The sequence below is a fragment of the Halyomorpha halys genome, unplaced genomic scaffold (genome assembly GCF_000696795.3).
Source record: "Halyomorpha halys isolate HHAL.00 unplaced genomic scaffold, Hhal_1.1 Scaffold299.1, whole genome shotgun sequence".
Lineage (NCBI taxonomy): Eukaryota > Metazoa > Arthropoda > Insecta > Hemiptera > Pentatomidae > Halyomorpha > Halyomorpha halys.
Window position 1 is genome coordinate 656,021 of NW_027107963.1, and position 22,946 is coordinate 678,966.

The 22,946-nt window shown below is 29.0% G+C and overlaps 1 protein-coding gene across 1 annotated transcript in view; it reads left to right on the forward strand.

Annotated features, from left to right (window-relative positions):
* The first annotated feature begins 4,340 nt into the window (after positions 1-4,340).
* The window catches only part of LOC106680938 (zinc finger protein 391), a 204,513-nt gene continuing 185,907 nt past the window's right edge, over positions 4,341-22,946 (forward strand). The window contains exon 1 of the mRNA XM_014420980.2: positions 4,341-4,819. Within this exon, the coding sequence (XP_014276466.1) occupies positions 4,616-4,819 (204 nt within the window). The 5' untranslated portion in view covers positions 4,341-4,615. The remainder of the gene's footprint in view (positions 4,820-22,946) is intronic.

A 22,946-nucleotide genomic window follows, 5' to 3' on the forward strand; every position in this document is an offset into this window, starting at 1 on the left:
TATATATATATAAAGATCCTTTTTCAAGTTTCACAGCAGAAATTATTTACTTTTCAATTGATAACGGTTTCTGATAGAATTTGCTGTGTGTAAAATACATGTTATTAATGTCCTTGTATTGCGGTCATTGTGAAAGTAACATCTGTAATAAAACTTGTGCAAATATATTTTAAAGGAATGTTTTGAAATTTTGTTGTACACTGACATTAATTTCTAATTCTGTTTTTCCAAAAAAAACCTGCTGTTTATCAAATCAAAGCTGAATGCTCATTTTCCCCAAACATTTTTTTTAAAAAATTGATTAAAAAAAAATTATCATTCCATTATTAATTTACTTGTTAATGAATAATGTTGACAAAATGAACGACATCATATTTTCTCTTCAGAGAGGCAAAAATAATGTTCTAGTCTACTTTCAGCCAAGTGAATGCTCAAACAATATTTCAAAGAAATAATTTTTATATATATGTATATAAAAATTTTTATTTCATAAATATTCTTATTTACCCATCTGAGTATACCATCATACAATTAATTTCTCTTTGGTTCTTATAACATTTTGATTTTTAAAAAATAATTGAAACCAAATAAAATAAAAACAGTTTTGAAATTAAATAAAACAAAGATCCTTATTAATTATTTTTACAGCAATATATGTTTAGAACGCAAATGTTTCTATTTAAGGATCGTTGTTTTTGTATAATTTCTTATTATGCTTATAAGGTTTGAAGAGCTTGAAATTATGAGTCAATTTATATATGTATTTATGTGTGCTGTTTATATTTAATTCGCAATTCATTTTAGCTATGATTGTGGAATATGAATGGTAGTTAACGATTCTAAAGAATTTGTTTTGGAAAAATTAGGACTTGTGAATATTTGGAACTGGCACTTTACAGAGTGTCATTTTATTTTTGGGAGATGCTTCAGATTTTTCATTAAATTATGGAAACGTTTTTTGTATTATTTTCTTTCATTTTCTAATTTGCCCAGTTGCCTCACATAGCTCCCAAATATGTTAATTATTCGGCTAAAGGGATAGGAATATCATTTAGAACTATGTTTGAGGGAAGTATAGGTTGGCGCTATGTATAAACTATAGCTTCTATTTCTTCAATGGTGGAGATGTAATCATTTTTTAAGGCGCTAAGAAAGATTTTTATACTTTCTCAAAGCTTTTTTAAGTCTTAATCTTAATTAAAGATTGTGTCAATTCAATAGGCAGAGAAGTATAACGCTGTATCATCGGCAAGAAGGCTATATTAATATTTATTATTATTTTTTATTTTTATTTTCCAATAGTCATTTATGAATAAATTAAATTACATTGGTCTAAAGCAGGATCCTTGCGGGAGTCCGGCAATGTCATAAATTATTATTATTATCTGTTATGGTTATTATCTGGGCATAACTTTAGAATGACTCATTTTCTACTTTTTCGGCACATTTTGAGAAAAAAAACACAAATAATTTTAATTTAAAGCATACAGGCTCTGTTAGAATTAAGGAACTCGTCTTTTAAGGTGAATTAAAGCTTCAACTGTTGTTTTACTCTTTGTCGAGAACCTTCATTCACACACTTGTCAAAATCGACGTGTATGCGTTTGGAATCGTTCCGAAGTGGCATCCTTAGACAAATTTTAAAATGTACTTCATTACAGAAACAAAGAAACGACCGAAATTTATGAATTATTAAATATAAAATTAATGAATAATTATCAACCAAATTATCTCGGTTGCTTAAGCTAGTTGTAAATGGCTATGGCTAAATCTCATAAACACTGTAATAGACTAATTTGATTTTATTGTTTTTTTATACGATGTTTATGCTTCTGCAATTGTAAATACTTCTATTCATACTATTGTACTAGTACACCCTGAAGTTTCATGGAACTATTAAGTGACTTTTTTGTTAATTGGAACATGATTTCTGCAAGTACTAATAAAGAAAATTAATAATAATATATCGGCAAGTAAATCAAAAATTTCAGTTATAATTTGAATGTTCGGAAACCTTTTCAGAAATTTAAGAGAACTATTCTGCTTTTTTCTATCTGAGAAATCAACTAGCCTTCTTACATCAATTCTTTATTTCATTTACTTCACATCATAACCTAATTCTAAAAATAGTTTCGATTTTTTTGTTTTGCATTTAAAGTTTTGAAAAATGTTCAAATTTTCTTTTCTTTACTTTATTATAAGACATTTTCATACTTTTTCCATTGTTTGTACTGGTCATTTTTGTGTAATTTTCAATTATTTTTTTTCATATAGTATAAAGAACTGTAAACTATGGAAAACTATGCAAATTATCAATAATAATGAAATTAAAGTAAACAAGAGAAAATTTGACCATTTTTCAAAACTAAATTTAAATTTAAAAAACAATTTCGATTATTTTTATTATTAAAATTATTAAATCCTGAAGATGGGCAGGATTATTTTATTGCTGTGAAATTAATAAAATAAGCAATTGAAGTTAGAATGCTAGTTGATCCCTCAGATAGAAAAAAAGAAGAATAGCTCCCTTAAATTTTTAAAAATGTTCTTGAATATAAATTAAATTATTCTAACCAAATCATAACTGAAATACTGGACTTACTTAACAATAATTTATTATTACTTTTGCAGTATTAATTATTTTTCTAAAGATATCACTACGGAACGATTCTAATATTCTAACACGTCGATTTTGACAAGTGCGTGAATGAAGGTGCTCCAACGTAGTGTAAGATATAAACTTCGCCCTATGCGAAAGGTTCATTAATTGTAACAGAGCCGGTAAGCTTTAACTCAAACTTATCTATGTTTTACGTCAAAATTTACCGAAAAAGTCATGTGTTGGTCTAGAGTGATATACGAGAATATTACTATAACTTTCTTCGAATAACAAACTACTAAATAAAGGGACTGGTTCATATCAATCGCATGCTACAATAACACAGCTACCTACAGCACAATTCGTAGTAATTAATGCATCTCACCTCATAAAAATACTTGAATAACTAGAAATCGATTTCTATCGTCTCTTAACTCTACGTACAACTATACAAATATATAAAATTAAAACTTGGTAGGAGCAAAATTATATTGCAGATCTCTAATCGCTTCAGAACAGAATCTTCGAGGTGTTTCGTATCACCATTTTTTTTTTTTTTTTTTGTATTTTGTACTCTTTATTAAGAGTAATAACATTATTAGTTCAGCATACATAATTCAAGATGCTATACTAGCTACATTTCATAGAAAGTCCCCAAAACATGGAATCGACATGGTGTCTATCTTTGTGGATATGAAGACTCGGGGGCAGAACAATACACTTTTACTTCCACCATAACTTTTTATACCTCTCTAAAACTACATTATTTGTGTATTATACATAATGCACTGTAAACTGCACAAAAATTATTATAAGACATCTCCATTCAATTTAAAGAAAATTCCAATAAATTAAAGGAAATAGAAAATAATAGGTACGCATTTCTCACTTTTATCCTTTATTAAAAAAAATTTTAATCGTTTAATACCAAAATTGAATTTACAATTTTTTCCGATTCAAAACTTAGATTTAATTTTTGATTGCTTCATAATGTGCATTACAAAATAAATACTTAGAATTTTCTTTATCTATAATAGAAAAATTATTAACAATTTTCTTCAAGTTTAATTAGATTTAACTATTAATTCACTATAAATTATTAATAATTAAAAATAAACAACAATTAGATGGATAGACTAAAATTTACTAATAGAACGCTAATTGATGCTGAGGGCATATCAGATGGTTCTGCATATATATATAATTAAAAACTGCAGCTATCAACAAAATCCATCACAATATAATTAATTTTTGATTGATGATACAGATGGATATATGGTCAATTTTAAACAAATTTTTTTTTTCTGTAGTTTGGCTGAAAAACAAAACTAAATATAGGTAACAGTCCAACGATTTATCTACAAATTATTTTAAAGGAGTTCTTGTTCATCAAAAACGACGAATAGTTAGTGATAGTTTTTTAGCGTAACTAACGTGATTTAATTTTAAAAACTGTAATGTATAGGATGAAAGAAGAGGGTTAGAGACAGAGAGAGAAAGAATGAGAGGTAGGACTCGTGTAGTATTTGAGGAGGGTGTTCTCCCGGCGAGGGCAATAAACAATACAAGACCAGAAGCTTACCCCCTCCACCGCCTTCAGCCACTGAGTCGAAAAAAGGTTTGAATGGTCTCGCTAAGGTCGGATGATCCGCCATTGGCCAGGAGGAGAGGCGACTCGAAGCAGATTGGTCCAAGACGGGAAGCTTGGCTCCTCCCACCTGGCTCCTTTCCACCACGGCTGCAGACCTTGCACTTGAAACAGTAGTCGTCTTAGAAGCGCTTCGGCACCACGTCTCCAACTCTCCCACGTCTAGGACTCGTGTTATTGTTTTGTTTATTTTTTTTATTTATAAACATCGTTCATTTTTTTTTTTTTTGTTTACTTCGATTTTAACCGTGAACTCGGCATTTAAGTCTCCGACAGCTGTGCGTTGAAGTCTCCAACCAACTGCGGACCACTGGACAGTTATGTTATAAGAATTTGGCTTTAAGCCCTCGTGTTTAACATTTTCGAAGATGGAGACGTGTGTTTTGATTCCTCAAGAGTTCTCACTCGTCTTGACGGCCTCCGATGGACGCTTGATGAAGAAGAAGCTGCCAGAGATGTGTGTCAACGTCTGGACCAATGCTCGTATTCCTCAAGGAACACTTATCTATCCGTTCCAAGGTACGATTCGCTTAGATAAGCTGGAAGTCTACAGCTACCTGGAAGACAATGATGTGAGTACCATTTGATTTATTTCAGAGTTTATGTTTATCTGTTAAATTGTCACCAAACCCAACAACATTTAATAATATTTATCCCGCCACATTTATTGTTTTTACGATTTTATTTATAAATAACTGCACACAAATATACGTTTCGTTTATATGTCTATTGACTTAACTCTCCAGAATTCTATTACGTACAGATAAACAGTGATATTAAACTAATTCTTGAGTACATTTATTATATTAAAGTAAAATGGCTAAAATAATTCCAAATATACTGCGTATATTCTTTTCATGAAATATCAGATATGAGAGAATACAGGTTGACAACGCGGCATTTGGCGACAGGTGACATTGAAGCCTTGGTTACAGAGCGTGTTGATAGTGTAAGCAAAGGATTATAGAAAAATGAAAACAACTAATGAATATATGTTTTATTTAACTAACATTTCGAGCGAATAAATAATTAAATTAACAGACTGAATTAAAGTGAAAAACAAATATCGTCGCTACTATGCCAAAATTGCGTATCTAAAATTTCTGATAACATTGTATTCGAATTCTGGTTGCAGATATATACTAACAAATTTATAATTTAGATAACAGTCAATTCATCGTTTAGTTTGAGTGACGACACATGTTCAGTTAGGTCTTCTAGGTATTGCGAGGAGAATAAAAAACCACTTTAAAATTCAACCAAACTCGAGGGAGGAAATTAGTAGATTCGCAACTTTTGCGACAATTTATTTACCTATACCTACTGTTTAAAAGGGAAAAAATATACTAACATTTGAATTGAAATATAATCATAAAATTCAAATTATTTCTGAGCTCATTATTTATACTGGTTATAATTGTTTTTTAAATAATTAAAATTAAACAACCTCAGATAATTATTAAAATTATAGAAAGCTGGAAATTTAATGTTTAATATTTGTGTGTTTATTAGTACTATTCCAGATTCCAAAGAAACTTAAGTACTTTTTCAATTTATTATTTTATTATAAATATACAAATTAAACAATAATAATATTATGAATATAATTAAATTAGTATACTGATATCAGCACGAAGATCTTTAAGCTAAATGTAATAAACATGCAGGAAGAATCAGTAGTCTTGTTATGGTGGTGTTCCATTCATAATTAGATTCGGTTTAGTGAACTTCTATATTTCAATTTTACAATTCAGAGATAAACAATATAATCAGTAATAAAATTCACTCCGGGCTTATTAGCATTTCACACTAGATAAGAATTACTTTCCCATGTCTTATACTTGTGGGATAAAACTATTTAAGATACAGTATCCCTGTTTTAAACGTTATGATTCATGTTTTTTCCTATTATGCATCTATTTGATTTGTTTACTTCAGTTATTATACGTTAATAAAATGATATACAAATAACTTATTAAAAACAATAAAACCACCTAATTTATACCTATTAATTCATTAATTAGGGCGAAATAACAATAAAACCTGAGTCCAACGATGTTATGCATAAATGTATCTGATTATAAGAAAACAGGTTTTGTTGATTCCAATACCATTGCCTTTAGTAAAATTCTCCTTGTAAACAGGTGGGAGTGACAGTGACAAAAAAAGAAAAAACTAGTTTATATGAGATACATAAATTAGTTATTTTTAAAATTCTTATTTGTTTATCGCCAATTATAGGGCTTACATAACATAAATGAACTATTTACTTTGAAAGACTCAATGCTACTTCTGCAATAGTAAAAACATCTAGCGGCGCAAGTGATACTAAACCTTCACAGCTCATTTGTTTTTTTTTAAATTGTTTGCTGGCAAAAGAATATTTTTTTATTCCTATAGTTGCAAATTTAATAAGAATCGATACCTATGTATTGATAGGAAAAAAAATTAGATTTTAATTTATTAGAATTTCATAAAGAACGTGTATGTAAATACAGTTTCTTTAAACAACCTTTTTACACAAAAGATTGTTTAAAGAATTGGATTAATTTATAAAAAATGTATGAATTTCTCAGTTCCGAAAATGTATTTAATTTTAAACTATTTCAACTGTTTTTTTTTTTTTTTTTTAGATTAATCATAAATTATAAAAATTTCATTAACATTATTATCTTAATAAATCAATCCATTTTTACCTTATAGAAACGTACCTATGCATAGTGTTGATTATAAAGATCTGTTTACTATATCCCGATTAAATTTACGAAAATGAAATGAAGTTCGAATAAGTATAAAATAAACGAACTAATGTCCATTATTGTCTTCAATGTACAGCGGATGATTGTTTATTTATTAAAGTAAAATTTAATTTAATTTCGATCTTATAAATTTATGTATTTAATAAATTTCTTCCTTTTTTAAAGTACAATCATTTTATAGAAATTTACATAGTTATAGTTTCCCATTTATTTCATTTCATTATTTTGGAATGTTATTCTCAGAACTTACATAAAATCGCCATTATTTATTTCAGTTCACTCTTTGCTAGTGGAAATATTTTTAATTAAGAATCAGTTATAAATAATGTAATATAATATTAATGAGTGAGAAAATACTAAAAAATATCTGTTAACATCTAAGTAAATGGATTTTTAAATAATAATTTAACTATAAACAAATAAATATGGTAAGTTGTTACTAATTTTATATTCTAGACACTTCTTTATTCAAATAAAAACCAAAAAAACAACCCGAGGTTGCATTATCATTGGTAACTTTCAATTCAGTCTGTTTCTTTATCATCGCAATAAATCATACTTTCCAAGAAAGAATATTTAAAATTATAATTACGAACTAATTTCAAATTGAAATATTAATATGAATTACTATACATGAAAAAAAGGGTTTTGCCATGTTATATATTTTAATCGAACAAATTATGCATGCTGCAAGTATATTGCTGATTTTATATTCCATAATGTAATTTTCTGAAAAATAAATCGTTCAAAATAGTAAAAAATCTATTAGGAATTATGTTTTGAAAATTAATACAACAGCGTATTGATTATTTAAATTACATTTTACTCGGAATATCAGAAGAAGTCAATAAATTCATTATGATAATAATATTTCCATGAATTTGAAAGAAAAAACTAAATAGTTGGGTTGGGTTTTTTTGTGAATTTCATTTTAATTGAGATATTTGTTCTAATAAAATAAAAATAGTAACATATAATATCATCTAAGAATTTATACGATGTAAAATATTAACGATTGTTACTATGTTTCACTATAATGTCAACTTTTAATATACTTAAAAAATTGCTATTAAATATCTAGATTATTTGATATCTGTAAAATATAAATTATATTTAAATTACTAATTTTATTGATATGTTGAATATTTGAACACTTATGGACTCAAATTTGTATGTGATCTGCTCGTGTGCTGGTTGAAGGGAGCAAAAATTAAGAAATAGCCACTTATATTTAGATAAAGAAATGACTTAATTTATTCAAAATTAAGGAATAGGCACTTATATTTAGATAAAGAAATTACTTAATTTATTCAAAATAATCGAAGCTTGATTTTGATTTTACATACAATAGGAACAATACTTAATTCATTTTTGGAATATAGTCAGGGTAGCATCAGACTTTGTAGGGCTTCGTCAGTGCTAAATGAGAACAAGATATGAACATTATGAGGTATGGCAAGAAAATTAAAATACATATACAAACATTTTTTTTAAATGAAAGAGACAACTTAAGAAAATATAAATATAGATAAATAGGAAACTATTCATTCATCTTTCCTTAACCTAAGTTATCTCTTTCTTAAAAAAAAATATTTTTTTTTTTTTGTATAATTTCTTACTATCCTTATATGTGTATTTTTTTTCTTGTTACATTTCAATAATTAATTCCATTTCAAGTAAATGAAAATTTAAATTTTTATCTTTCTCATAAGTTCCTTATTAAGACTAATATTAATTTTCAGTTAGCTTAATATCAAAATTTGACGAGTTTTCTATCAAAAGTCAATATATCCACTTTTGGAAAATTAATATTATGTAGACAGGTTCAATTTTTACTGAAAATGTTGATCTGTGACCTGATACTTATTCCGCTTGGTAAAATTTATATTTTAATATAAATTGAATATTTTCAACAACTTGTAAAATTGTAATTTGTCCTAAAAAAAAAAAAATTAAAAGTGGATATAAACTTTTGATATAAAACTCCTCATTTATACACTTTACGTTAAATTATTAAAATAATCAATATATCATTCCTCCACAATGTGTATTTAATTATTATAATGTGCTAGACTTACATAAACATTATTTTCCATTCAGTCTTTTCTTTATGTGTGTTTTAAATGTCATTGCATAATTAGTATGAGGATAGTTATGTAACACTGTGTTGTACGTTATTTAAATTACAATCCTGTAGAAAAACTGTCAACATAACATTTACGCGGTACGATTTAAAATTGAAAATAAAAAACACTATTGTTATTTTGTTAGTATAACATAATTATCAAATTTAAAGATTTTATCATATATCAAAGCAAATTGTCTGAATATTTCTTAGAATTGTATAAATATGAAGGCTAAAACTTTACACTATATTATTTGTAAATTAAATATGTTATAAAACATGAGAATGCAATAAACTTTATGATTGTTCATTGTTTATACATAAAAATTGTAGAAAGGTTTGAAGGGTATTAGGAAAATCCAGTGAGTCCAATTTGTTTATTAATTTGAGTTACTAGTAGAATCTACAGGGGATTAATGAAAGTATTCTATACAGCGATTCATTCAGTTGATCAGTTGTTATTTTCAGTTACTCTATTTTATTGTATAAAATAAAAAGTATAAAATGATGACTTTGATCGTTTTCACCGGAATCTTTTTTACAGAATATTATTAAATTTGTTGTTATAAAAAGTCCTTATTATTAATTTTTAATTAAAAATCATGAACTTAAGTAATCTTCCTTGTTGTTTTAAGTGAAATGAATAATTCATGAACTTTTTTCCTCTTTATTTTATTTTTTAAGTATTACAGTCTTTCACATTTAAGAGTAATAAAGTATAAGTATATTTAATGTATCTGTTCAGATTCATTAAAAATATATATATTATACGAAATAAAAGGAAATATAAATCATATGTAAATATAAGGATAATGAAATTATAATACTGAATACTCATCAATACTTATTTTAATTTAGAGAGCCCTCATTGAGTGCAAATTTACACAGAATGCCCACCTCCAACATGAGTGATGTTACATTCCTGGAGATGTTTCACAAGCATGAAGATCTCAGTGTTTATCTCTTTCCGTATTTGTGATACTAAAAACTACTGAACACAGAGTGAGATTGCTAAACCTGAAAACACTATACCCTTTCGTGAAGATCTTGAATATTACCATATCTTAAACTATACATTTTCCATAGTGGTTAGGAAAAAAGTAAAGATTATGTTTTTTTCTCTTTTTTAAAAAAGCGAAGAATTGTCTTCTCTTATTTTTTTCGCTTTAGACTTTTGATACAACGCGAATCCCCAAAAGCAGATCCAATCCCCAAATACTTTCAGCAGTTTCTTCGTCAAACATCTTTGAATTCGTATATACCAATTGCTGGTTTTCACAGCCCTTTCTGTATTCTGCTGGGGCTACATAAGTTTAGGCGCTACATATTGCTTTCTAGTGCTTCTTGAAGTATAAAAGACCGCGTTGTGACCTGGAAATTCGGATTACGTGCCGATGTTGTTCTTGGGCCAATCCCCGCCAAGGCCCGGAACACATCACCCTATGATTGGCTACTTCTCGATATTCGCTGCCGCCTCCGACAGTTTACAGTTAGCCCCGAGATAAGCTGACAATGGCCGGAGAGTGTCACGGGACCGGAGTCACCGTGAAACCTGGCTTCAATACCCTACCATCATTGGGCCCGCTAGCCCTCTTCTTACAGGGGCTGCTCGAGGTATTTGGAATCGCCGCACGTCATGGCCGCTGTCGGCTACTGGTCATTATTGACGGCTGGAGGAAAGTTCTGGAAGATTTTAAAAAAAAAATGTGCATCTCCAAGTGAGAGATCCTCTTCAAAGCATTATAACAAAAAAGATATAAAATATGTTGTCAGTTGGTCATACATTAATTTTTTACCCTATAATTTGGAATTGTCACTCTTCAAAATATATGATTTTACCCATCCTCTCAGTTCTCAAATTTTCAAAACATAATGTTCTGATATATTATTATTATACTTATGATGTATATGAACTGACAAATAAAACTCTGTACATTTAAAATGTTTAATAATAATGATAATAATACTTTATTTATTCTGGGCCGAGTCCCTTTGGAATAATACAGAGAAATCAATAGATTAGGGCGGAGGAGCCTCAGAGATACTTAAACAAAAAATACAAAGAAATATAAACAGTCATTATAAAAAATAATTATAAGTTACTTTCTCACTTTTATCAGTTGAACAATTAAAAAAAAATGTTAATTTATAATTTTATGGGGTCTGAATGGATAAGAAATGATTGAACAGGCGGGATTTAAAGGTAGGGAGGGTATTGGAGCGACGGATCTTGAAAGGGATGCAGTTCCATAAGGACGAGGCTCTCAGTATTACTGATATTTTAGGAACTATCTTTACAAAAAAAAATAGAAGGTTCAAATTGCAGTTCGTTAAAGCTATCATATAAGGGATTCTTAAGTTAAACATGAGACTGAAAGAACTGAAACTTTTAAAATGTCTTACATTCAAAGTAGAATTACTTAATATAAACATTATTCTTTCTAAAAAAAAAACCCTACAGATTCTTTCGATAATTTATGAAATTATTATGGTTTCTAAATGGAAGAAGATAGTTGGCCGTATGAAGTAGATTGGAGGAAGATAGCCAGGCTGGCGGTCAATAAAAATATCAAAATAGTAACAAAAAACAATTTATTGTGAACCAACGTTTCGCCCAACTTTGTAGGGCTTCGTCAGGGCTGATTAGAATGAAGTTCTGATCCCAACTGGCAAATGTATATATAATTTGTCGATCTTTTAGGAAGACAACTTTTCGTTCCAAAAAAGTATTTTTCTGAAAGTAGAATATATAACTTCGGCTTAGAGCTACAATACATATTTTTAGAAATTTCTCCTGTCAAATATTGAATATTTACCTAAAAAATAAATAATGCTCCCAGAAGCTTGAAACTATTAATATTTTGTACCACAACACATGCTCTTCGTTTCTGAAAACTTCAGTAAATTTTTCAAATTCATTACTGTGGAACTCGAAATTCTGAAGTTCTTGTTGCTTCAATCCAAAGACATTTGGAAACCAAGTACAAATATGTATTAACTTTTTCCTTTCACATTACCTTCAACAAATTAATAACCCCCCTCCCCTCCCCCACATCTCTTGCAGAAAACTAACGATGGGTATTGAATCCCCCTCCGGTAACGGTCCGATGAATGCTCGCCTGTGCGCGATGGTTCGAATTACACTCATAAGGCAACGTTTCATGCTCCACGGCTTGGAGCGAAACATATTTCACGCCCTTTGAGCTGGATAATTCACGATAAACATGTACTTTTGACTTCATAGTCTTTGCACAAGCTTGTAACTGATGTTAGCTTTTATCAACTCGCTGATTGCACTAATCTGTTTATTTTTCATTTCACAACCATAAATCTTCGACTGAAGAGATAAAATTTGTATCACTTTCAAATATATATATTAAAACACATAAATTGATGTAAATAACTAAATAGAATATGCAAAGACAATACATCTATATCAATTAAATAAAAATTATAAATTATTATATGAAAAAATTAATTTGATAAATAAAATTATTTTTAATTATTGATAAACTTTATTCTTTCATTTTAGATATGAGAAAAATTAACCATGTCTAGAAAGTATTAGGACAGAATTTTATTTATAAATTTTATTGTTGGAACTGTTTATTATTACTACTTTTTTAATAGTTTTATAAAAATTACTTTTTTAATATTTTAGCCTTGAATTTGTTATTCCACTATTCTGTTCTGATTCGTAAAAACGCAGTATTGTACTTACGAAAAATGCCATAAGTTACTACATTTTTAATGAGAAAACTAAAAACCAGGACAAAAGATATTGCACATTAAAGTTAAAATAATTATTTGATTTACTACGTGTTTCACAACTTTTAAACTAAAGAAGTTGTTTTATGAACAATAAAATAAACGATAATAAATAATAAACCCCTTCATAATACTAGTGAATAGTAATTGTTATATTTAATAAAATCTCATATCAATATTCAATTGGTTTTCCTCACATAGTTGGAACTTAGGAATTTGTCAAAATAATTCTAGGAAAACCTTCTGTTTTTCAAGATGAAGAAACTTATGAAAGGCCTTACACTACTTTGACTTCAACCTCCTCATTTTATTTTATATATATTCATATATATTTTGTATTATAGTCAACAGTCGAACCGATCCACAATAATATTTACTTGAAAACGTTTTCACACTATGATATAATTTTTCTTCTAATACAATGTACATCTAATAATCAGTGATGATATTAAATTACTGATAATAACTTTGAGATATCAGAGAAGGTTTGAGTCTTCTCCCTTCGGTGGTTTTAAATAAAGGCTTACAATAACAAATAAAGAGACTTAGTCATTTAAAAAAGTTTACTTTCTTAATTTCCGTGCAAATACTTAAAAATTAAAAATCTCCTTTTTCATATTAATGGAATCGATCTTTCGTAAGATTATAGAATCAGCCCGGCGCAAAATGTTTCTTTTTATATTTCTACTTTTACATGTGTAATGAATCGTTACTATTCGAATGTGAGGTAGAATTATATACAAGGTACATATCTATATAATCAACCTTCTATTCGAAGATCTAAACACAATATTTAGTAAGCTATGATCCTGAGATTTATTTTTAAGATTACAATTATGAATTTCAAACAGCACAGTAGTATTATTATCTGAAAAAAAAAAAAGATATATAAGAATAATAAAGCTAATAATGGATAGCAACTATCTATCAGTGACAGGCTTATTATACACCTAATGAGTAGGTATGCGTAATTCTGTAAAGATCAATCAGATAAAAAAAGGAGGAAAACCTCACTAATAACGCAACAGATAGGAAATGAACTATAATGGGCATGGTTATAATCTGTTCTATCCATTAATCGCCTGGTTTGATATAAAAGTATAATTCAATGACTAGAAACCTCTTATAGAAGCCATTAAGGGTATAAATTGTATTTCGGAACGGATCGCCCCTGATAGATAAACGTCAAATACCAACAGGCATTATGTGTATAGGTAGATGGTAGCGATTCGGTAAATTGGACCGGTGCTCCTATCTTATCAAATACTTGTATCTAATGCGGTAGACATGATCTAGTAAGCCGTTGCGCCCTCCTTACGCGGATAATTTGCCAATGCCTTCTCGATATTATTAAACAAAGAGATAACCTTCATTTTCTCCTCTCTCTGAATTGTTAGAAATAACCAAATGCTGGGAGAACGGGTTTGTTAGGAGACTGAAGGTGAGCCCGAGCACCTTTCGGTAACGGCTGCATCAATTAAGGGCACTCCGGCAGGTGCTCCCGTCCTTAACGGTCTAGTGGGCAGATTCCTCTGTCTGCTCTGGCCACAGTACATCAGGGATGGACGGTCCTCTGAGGATCCTGGGGCTAAGGTAGGGAAGAATCACGATAGCCGAAACTATATTCATTTCAGAATTAATAAAATAATCAAAGCCTTTAGTCGCTCGAATATCGGTAAATAATTAAAAATAAAAATAATAAGACCAGAGATAGTACATTATTCCAAAATAGTTCAACTTTTACCGTAATATGGGCTGAGATTATGCTGGGTGGGGTGAGAATAGACCAGCAAGGTTCAGTAAATCAATGATCTCTGCTCGCTTGCTATTAAAAGTTTAATAATAAGCGAACAGAGAGCAATGATTGGTTAGTTCCATATTGGTCTATTCTCACTCCACCTCCTATGATCTCACTCCCTTTAACGGTGCTATTTACTGTATATGATTGCGATGTACTGTTGAACTACGAGTATCTTGGAATGATGATGAACTATATTTGGTCTGTCTAGTCATTTTTAGACTGTTGATATGATATGTCCAATGCTCTCACAAGTTAAAATTAACTTGTAAATTAGATTGAATGAAATTAAATTTAACATTAATCCTCTGTCGAGTTTCTACGGATGGATTTTGCTTGGAATCCAACCTGCAAAGCGCGGGAACAACTGAGCTAAACTGGAACAAATGGCCGAAAAAGGAATAATTGAGCTCATGTTGTGAATAAATTGACAGTATATTAAATGTTAGTTTCGTCACATTATTATTTATTTTATTTTTTATGAATCAGAGGTGAGAATGTGTAGATAAAACAATGATCACAATCCAATTTCATGCAGGAAATTCACAAAAAGGGTAAATTCATGCAGTAACCTTCAAAGTTTGCATTATGAATCATCTAGTGTCATGAACATCCTTTTCATCATTCAAAATTTCTGTTTAAGATTGGTTGAGTTAGATAATGAAATTTCACAATAATTTAAATATAAGGCCATTGGAAGAAGAAAAATGCGAAAACGTGTGGATTGAATGCACTAAAGTTGTATCATACTAGATGTTGTATTATATTATATTGTATCATACTTGTCTGCATATTTTTGAGTTTTTGAGAACTCAATGAGGATTCAAGTCAGATTGGGTTTTTTTCGAATCCGTGCGAATGGCCTCGTGGGAGAATTAACAAACATATGAAATTTACATTACGGCATAATATTCACATTTTTATGCGCGCTCAAATCAAATGCATAAATACCTATTGTACACTATAAATATAATGCAAAAATAATTTTATTCTAGGACAATAGTATCCTAACAATAAATACATGGTTTACGATAAATTATCTGGAAAATATTTACAAAATTGCTGTATATTGGTCAAAATTACAATTTATCTTTGTAATCAATATTATGGCAATATACATTATTCACATTGACAGGGATGTATGCTACTTAGTAGGTAAGAATAGGTGTAATGTAAAAGGAAGAAGGGAAGAGGATTGGTGGATAGAGATGGGGAGAGAATTCCAGAAGGAGGTAGCATATGACGAAGGATTTTCTAAAGGAGGCATACATACATAAATCGGTTGTAAATGTAAACGATAATAGTATTACTCAATCATATTCAAAATAAAGAAAATTATATTGAAGTAAAAGTAAAATAAATACAAATTTCTACCTATATACAACATTTACATTCAGGGTATACATTTATACAAATTTGTATATTTCCTATCAATATACAATATTTTCATTCAGGATATAACTAAGCGTTGGCACCCTCGTGTGGAGGGCAATGCAGGGCCCCAAGAGAATTAATGGAAATAAAAAAAAATTCACAATATTTAAATAGAAATATACATATTTTTAATGAATTATTTACTTTTTTTTAAATAAACAATTATTTGGACTTATAGTGGTGCATATTTGGTGCTTACTTTTTTTTTCTCTGAACAATTGTTAGTTGAATGATTCAAGCCAGTATTCTCATTATGCACCGATACCGCAGTAGCAGACATAACTACCTACTACTTCATAAATTATGTCTAGAGAATATAAAGTTTATAACTTCCCTTCAGCTAGTTTACCTGGACTGGGTCTGATTAGGGGGAAACATAAAAAGTTATCTCTTCACCGGAGGAGCAGAACGCATTTATCCGCATATCACCGTATAGACATCATCTCACGTAAAATATGACTCTTTCATTGGTGTTGACAGCAGTTAAACCTCCATAAAAGCGAATGAGGTTAATGCCATATTTTTTTTACGATGGAGTGGAATATAAATGAGGCAAATCAGGTTTAGGGACGAATCTAATTTTCACATCCGGGAAAAGGAAAATAAAATTTGGATTTAGAGTAATTAAAAAATATACACAGGAAACTTGAGGAAAATAGATGAATGTGTGTAATAGGGCTTCACTTACTTATCAACCTGCGCAATCCGAGTTAAAAACTTTGGAAAATAATTTATAACATAAATAAAAATTAAAATAAAGTCTATTTATTTATTTCTCTAAAAAATACATCCTTCATTATTATCAATTGGATTCAGAATAAGTATAGTAAATTGACTAAACAAACAAATAAATACATATAACGAAACTTTATTTGGTACTATAAAATTTTAATTGTAGATATATACTATGTGCATGTTTATATGATGAGAAATTTACAAATAGAAAATATGTTAAATTATTCAATTTTTATTCCTTCAGACAGATATACATGCTATGTTTAGATAGATTTCTATGGCAAAGAATAAGTAGAAATTAGTTTTATAAACTTTCTTTTTTTCATGATTAGGTTAGTTAGAGATTTTTAAATAATTTCTTCGGTTGGTTTCATTGAATTTTTTAAAGACAGGAGAAATATACTGTTTTTTTTTTTGTACTAATAGTACAAATATATTTGTTCAAAATATTGATATAATTAACAGTCAAAAATAACTTATACAAAAATTACGTTATTATTAAACTGCATTTTAAATAAATACATTTACGATCATTGGTCTAGTGGTATTATTAGATTTGTAACACCAGTATTTTATGATTAAACGGCCCCCATTTTTTTTTCTTCAATTTTTCGTACTAGGCAAACAAGTATAATTTTTTAATTATTCTATATTAAAAAAAAAATACTTAAACTATTTCTGAAACAACAAATTTTGGGGCTAACTTCCATTTCTTTAAATATATAGTTTTGCAAATATAGTCTGTAAAAATTATTAAACGCCGCATATGTACTTACTTTTTTTCTGTTTTATTTTTTATGATATTATGTATTCAAAGGACCAATTATGTTTTAAAAAAACACCAGATTCTGATGGATCAATTTTTACACTAACATTAATATTTTTATTTTCATTTTTGTATAACAAACATTCTTTTATGATAATTTAACTTTTTCAGCATACATTTTTTTTGTTAACCGTTTGCAGTAGCTACTACCTACGTCATGGATTACTGTTAAGGATAGCAGGTATACAGCCCTAACGACTTCCTAACGTACTCCTCCGTCGGCTGACAGGTGGCTTCTAATATCGACCTTGTTTATGTTTAACGGAAACTTCTTCACAATGACGTTTCGGATCCTTGTGAGGTACATGATAAGACTTTGGTGTATTAGCAATTTATTACAGCAACACATAAGCGCAATATATATTTGATAATATCGCTAATCTGAATTTTGTAAATATAAACAATCCTGTCAGATTTCGCAGATTATAGCTTCCTAACTCATGGTTTAAGAATTATATCGAAGATTTAACAAATTAAAAAAAAAAATTAGAATTATTCTGACATTGGCAGGTGTAAATCAAGGTCAACTAGCCGTGATTTGTTTTCTTCGTCGTTTAATGTTCTAAATGCGGGTTGGGAAGGGGGAGAGGGGGTTAATGATACACTTCAAGTGGTTTTTGTGCTTGTGTGATTCGTGTTAACTAGAGCTGCGTGAACTTAATCAACTCGAGAATCAAATAATTGGAGAGTAATTAAAGGGCTAATTAAATAAAAGTATAAAAATATTTATATTTAATTTTTTGACTGAAAACAAAACTTAGTAACGGGCTTAGTAACAAGTAGATCTCTAAAATGTTAATAAACATCGAACCGCCGGGTGAAATATATTTATTTATTTGAAAGTCGTGAGCGTAAATAAGCATCATTTACATACATATACACAAAATTAAAAAAAAAATATATATTATATATATTTATATAAGGTTTTTTATTTAATTTTCGTAGTATTATTTACGTTTACATCTCTCAAACAAACCTTTTGGGCTTTATGAAAAAAAAAATTTACTAATAGAAAAAAACAGAAATAAAACACTAGACTAGTTTATTAATGATAAACAAAAATTTAAAAAAAAAAATTTTACTAATAGAAAAAAACAGAAATAAAACACTAGACTAGTTTATTAATGATAATATTTCAGTTTAAAGGATATGTTACCTAAAAACGAAGGAGAAAAAGATCTATAATGATGAAAAACTAATTACTCCTAATCAGACAAAAGAGAATAATTTTAAGGTATAAATTAGTAAGAATATATATAAATTTATAAATAACATTTACTTGTGTCCACTTCACCCACCACCTTATCCCTCCTGTAAGGCAGACTTTCTTTTCTTCATTGAAATCGTTTAATTTCTTGCAAGTACAATGATGTGTGGAATGTAGCAAGAGTAATCCACAAATATGATACTAACAATTATAATCCTTAATGATGATAACGGTTACTATAACTATGTATAATGTATTTTTATTTAAATAACTTAAATAGAAGCATAAACGAATGAATATCAATTCGAAAAATGTGTAATTCAATAAAATTCAGTCAATTTTTTTTTTTACAAAATTGTAAGATCTATCGGATGTTTATTTCTTTATGGATCTGGAGGGCTACTGTGAAGCTGAAAATTTCCATAACTGGGAGGGCTGGATTCTCATTTGCCCCCCACTGACTAACAGTACCTGCACTGACCTGGCAGAGACAAAAACCGCAGCCAGGATGCTCCCCTAGTAACAGGTGGATGGGTCAGGTAGCTAATTATACTGAGCCATATGCCGTGCAACAAGTGTAACGGTTACACCTGTCTCCGCTAGTACGTTACCAGGGGTCAGCTTATAGTTCCTGTCTATACCATCTTTCTAGCTATGGGCAATCTAACGTATTCCGAAAACTGTAACCAATAATGGTATTTTTTCATTACCTTTAATTTTCATATATATATTTTTTGAAGTGTATACTATATTTATGTTTCATCTTGATGCATATATTTGGTGTTTGTTATTAAAATTAAATATTATTTTGCATAGTTCTAAAAGTACAAATTTTTTGATATATTTGATATTATGTAGACAACAAAATAGTAGGTAAATAAAATATTTAAAAAAAAAAAGAAAATCACAAAATTATGATAAACATTATAATTTATCATCTCAAAACATCATATTTTTTTATGTATCTTATATATATATTTGTATACATCCTAGGCATACATACATTTGTGTCAATCGAAGCCATTTTGAGTTGATGTTTATACCTTATTTGCTGGAATATAAGTCGCCCCCTGATATACATTCACCATTTTGAAAATAATTTTCTGATAAAAATTTGAGATATTAAAAATTAAACAACAAATAAGAAATCAATGGTAAAATTTAATAGAAGAAATACACGTGCTTAAATTTTTTGCTAGGTAGCTTTATTTATTTCAAGTATTTAGGTTATACATTATTTAATTAACAAAAATGATGAAGCTTTGCAATCAGAACATAAATTTGGGTATATAATTAAACTTAACTAATTATTTTAGTATTCCCAATACTAAATTTTAAGAAATATTTTTCACATATATTAAATATTAAAGTTTTACCAATTTACTAATACTAATACTAAAAACCAATACTGAATCCTGAAAGTGCCTATCAGAAAAAAAATACAATTATTTTCAATTAAATTAATAAGAAGCACAATTAATTTAATTAAAATTAAATATAAAAGGAAGTAAGGTAATTATTTATTTTAAACTGTAGTTTCACCTGAGGCCATGAGTGCTTGATAGCCCCAAGGGTATTTGGTCTGTTGTTACCTTTCTTGGCGCAATGTTTTTCCTCGCAAACCGGCCCTCAACGCTCGCCATATTACTTTTAATAAAGTAATTAGTTCTAATTGTCTGGGAAGATGTGAGCTGCCAAGCCGGGGTGAAAGTTACGGCCAGTTTGTTCTTTCTTTTTACAAGACGCTACCTTAAGAGTGTTCCAGTTACGTCTATCCAATGATATTCCTATAATTTTCAATCATTTAAGCAAATATTTATAAAACAATTGTTAATATTTACTAAGGGCAATATTATTATATCGTTTGAATTTTTACAAAATTATCGGTATAAAATTTCTAAAACTCAAATGCCAAAATTTAAAAAACAAAACACTTCTCTGTAGCCACTTGTTGAAAAATTGAAACTTCTTCTATCAGTTACTTATTTATTTAATGACGTTTTGGGCCAATTTTTGTCCATTTCAAACCTACTCCTAGAAATCATAAATTATAACATTGTCATCCATTTTTATTGAATCATTTTACTAAATAACAATCTCATCTTAAATATATTCTACATCACTATATTTTTAAAAACTTATGAAAAGAGGCATTATTAAAATGATAATTGATATCCATCATAAAAACGTAATATTTTCACATTAAAATTTACATGGTTACAATTTTTTTAATGATATAGCCGAAAGCCAAATACAAAAATCTTAATAATTTAACAATTACCGTATTGTTTGTTAGGCTATTCGTCTGCTTGTCGATAATATTTCGTCAAATTAGAAACTCTTGTTATTATATTTAATTTTAAATTAAAAAAAAATATCCTTAATTTTTTTTATTTCAAATTTCAAGCTGATCAGCTGCATGGGCGTACAGGGAAAGGGCTGCTGCCCCTCTCAGAAGAGAAAAAATTAATATTTTTTTCAAGTAAATAATTAATATAGTACCGCTATAATTATATATAATTTTCTTTAAATTTTAGTTTTATTAATTTTTTCCGTGCTGAAATGTCAGAACTTGAAGGACAGTGCGATGGCTTGCCCCCCTAGTTTCGATCCTGGGTACGCCCTTGATCAGCTATTAAATTATTAATTTTTAATATGCAACACACCTCCGAAGTATTTCATCTTACTAATTCCTAATCGCACTGTGATCATTCTAATTTAGCAACCTGTCCTTGATACTTTTAAAGTAAATAATGTTACATCGGCACTAATTTTTCTGTTTTGTGAAAATTTCTAATTTTTTTTTAAGTGTCTATATTGGAAAATAGTATATACTTCAATTTTTAATAAAACCTACACATTATTATGCAATAGTTAATTTCTGTTGCTTTGGTTTTCTTATGTTATAATTCTAAATTTTTTGTATCTTTCTTTTCCCTTTAATTAAATGGTAATGAAGCAATTAATTATCCATAAAGCTTTTAATAGAGAATGTTCTTACCACTATGAACCACTCCTCTAGTTAAGTAAGGCAACTAATTAAAATATAAATTGTCACTAAGAGTAAATTAGATGGAAGTACAAGAGTACAAGAGAAATGCATGCGATCTAATTGAGTAACTACTTTCTATCTACTACGGCCGCACCGGTAAAACACCTGCTAATTATCGAGGCCTCATCACCGGCTAAGGAAACTGACTCACTTTTCCTCTGGGCAGGGGCTACCCAGCCCGGCTGGAGAAATTCCTCATGAAGAAAAGGGAGCTCTTTAATTGGCCCTTTGGGAAGTTTTTTTTTCCTTCTTATTTTAACCCTACACACAAACCCACTTTCCCTCTTCTGGCTAGTGTATCGTAGAGATTTTTCTAAACGAGATTTGTCTTCTAACCGTTTTAATAATCGTTCCAAGATTACTATACAATCATTCCATAAATGGCTACTTAAACCATTTTATTTTATCCTTGGATTCCCAGACAATAAGTACGGAACATTAAAAAAATAACATTTGAGATATGACTACATTTATCGGTTTTATGGTTTCTTTAGTCGAAAATAAATTGAAGTGGGTAAAACACTAAAAACTCAGGTTCGGGAAAATCTATTTGCTGTTATATCAGCCTTATATCGACTCTGAGACAGGAAGGCCCTCCTGGGGCACACATTATTTAAAAAGGAAGTACTTGAGCCTGGATGGTGATCAAAGAAACCGTATTTCCAAACTACTGAACCTAAGCTCTTCCATATCTTTTACATGTTTTTTAAATTTTAATATATTGATGTAAGGACTTTGTTTTAGAAAGAATCTCCCGTTTTTTTAACAACTTAATTTTTTTTTTAAACATTATACTTGCATTAAACAAAAAATGCATCTAGTAAATATGGTATCGGTTCTATCATACTGGCTTGATACGTTCTTGTGGAATATCGACCCGTTGGTAGAATGTCAAACGTTTCTGCATTAGAAGATCTGAAGGCCAACTTCTTTTCAGACGTTTAATAAGATTATCAGGCATTGATGAGGTAGCAAAGTTAAAACAAAGTGAGTTT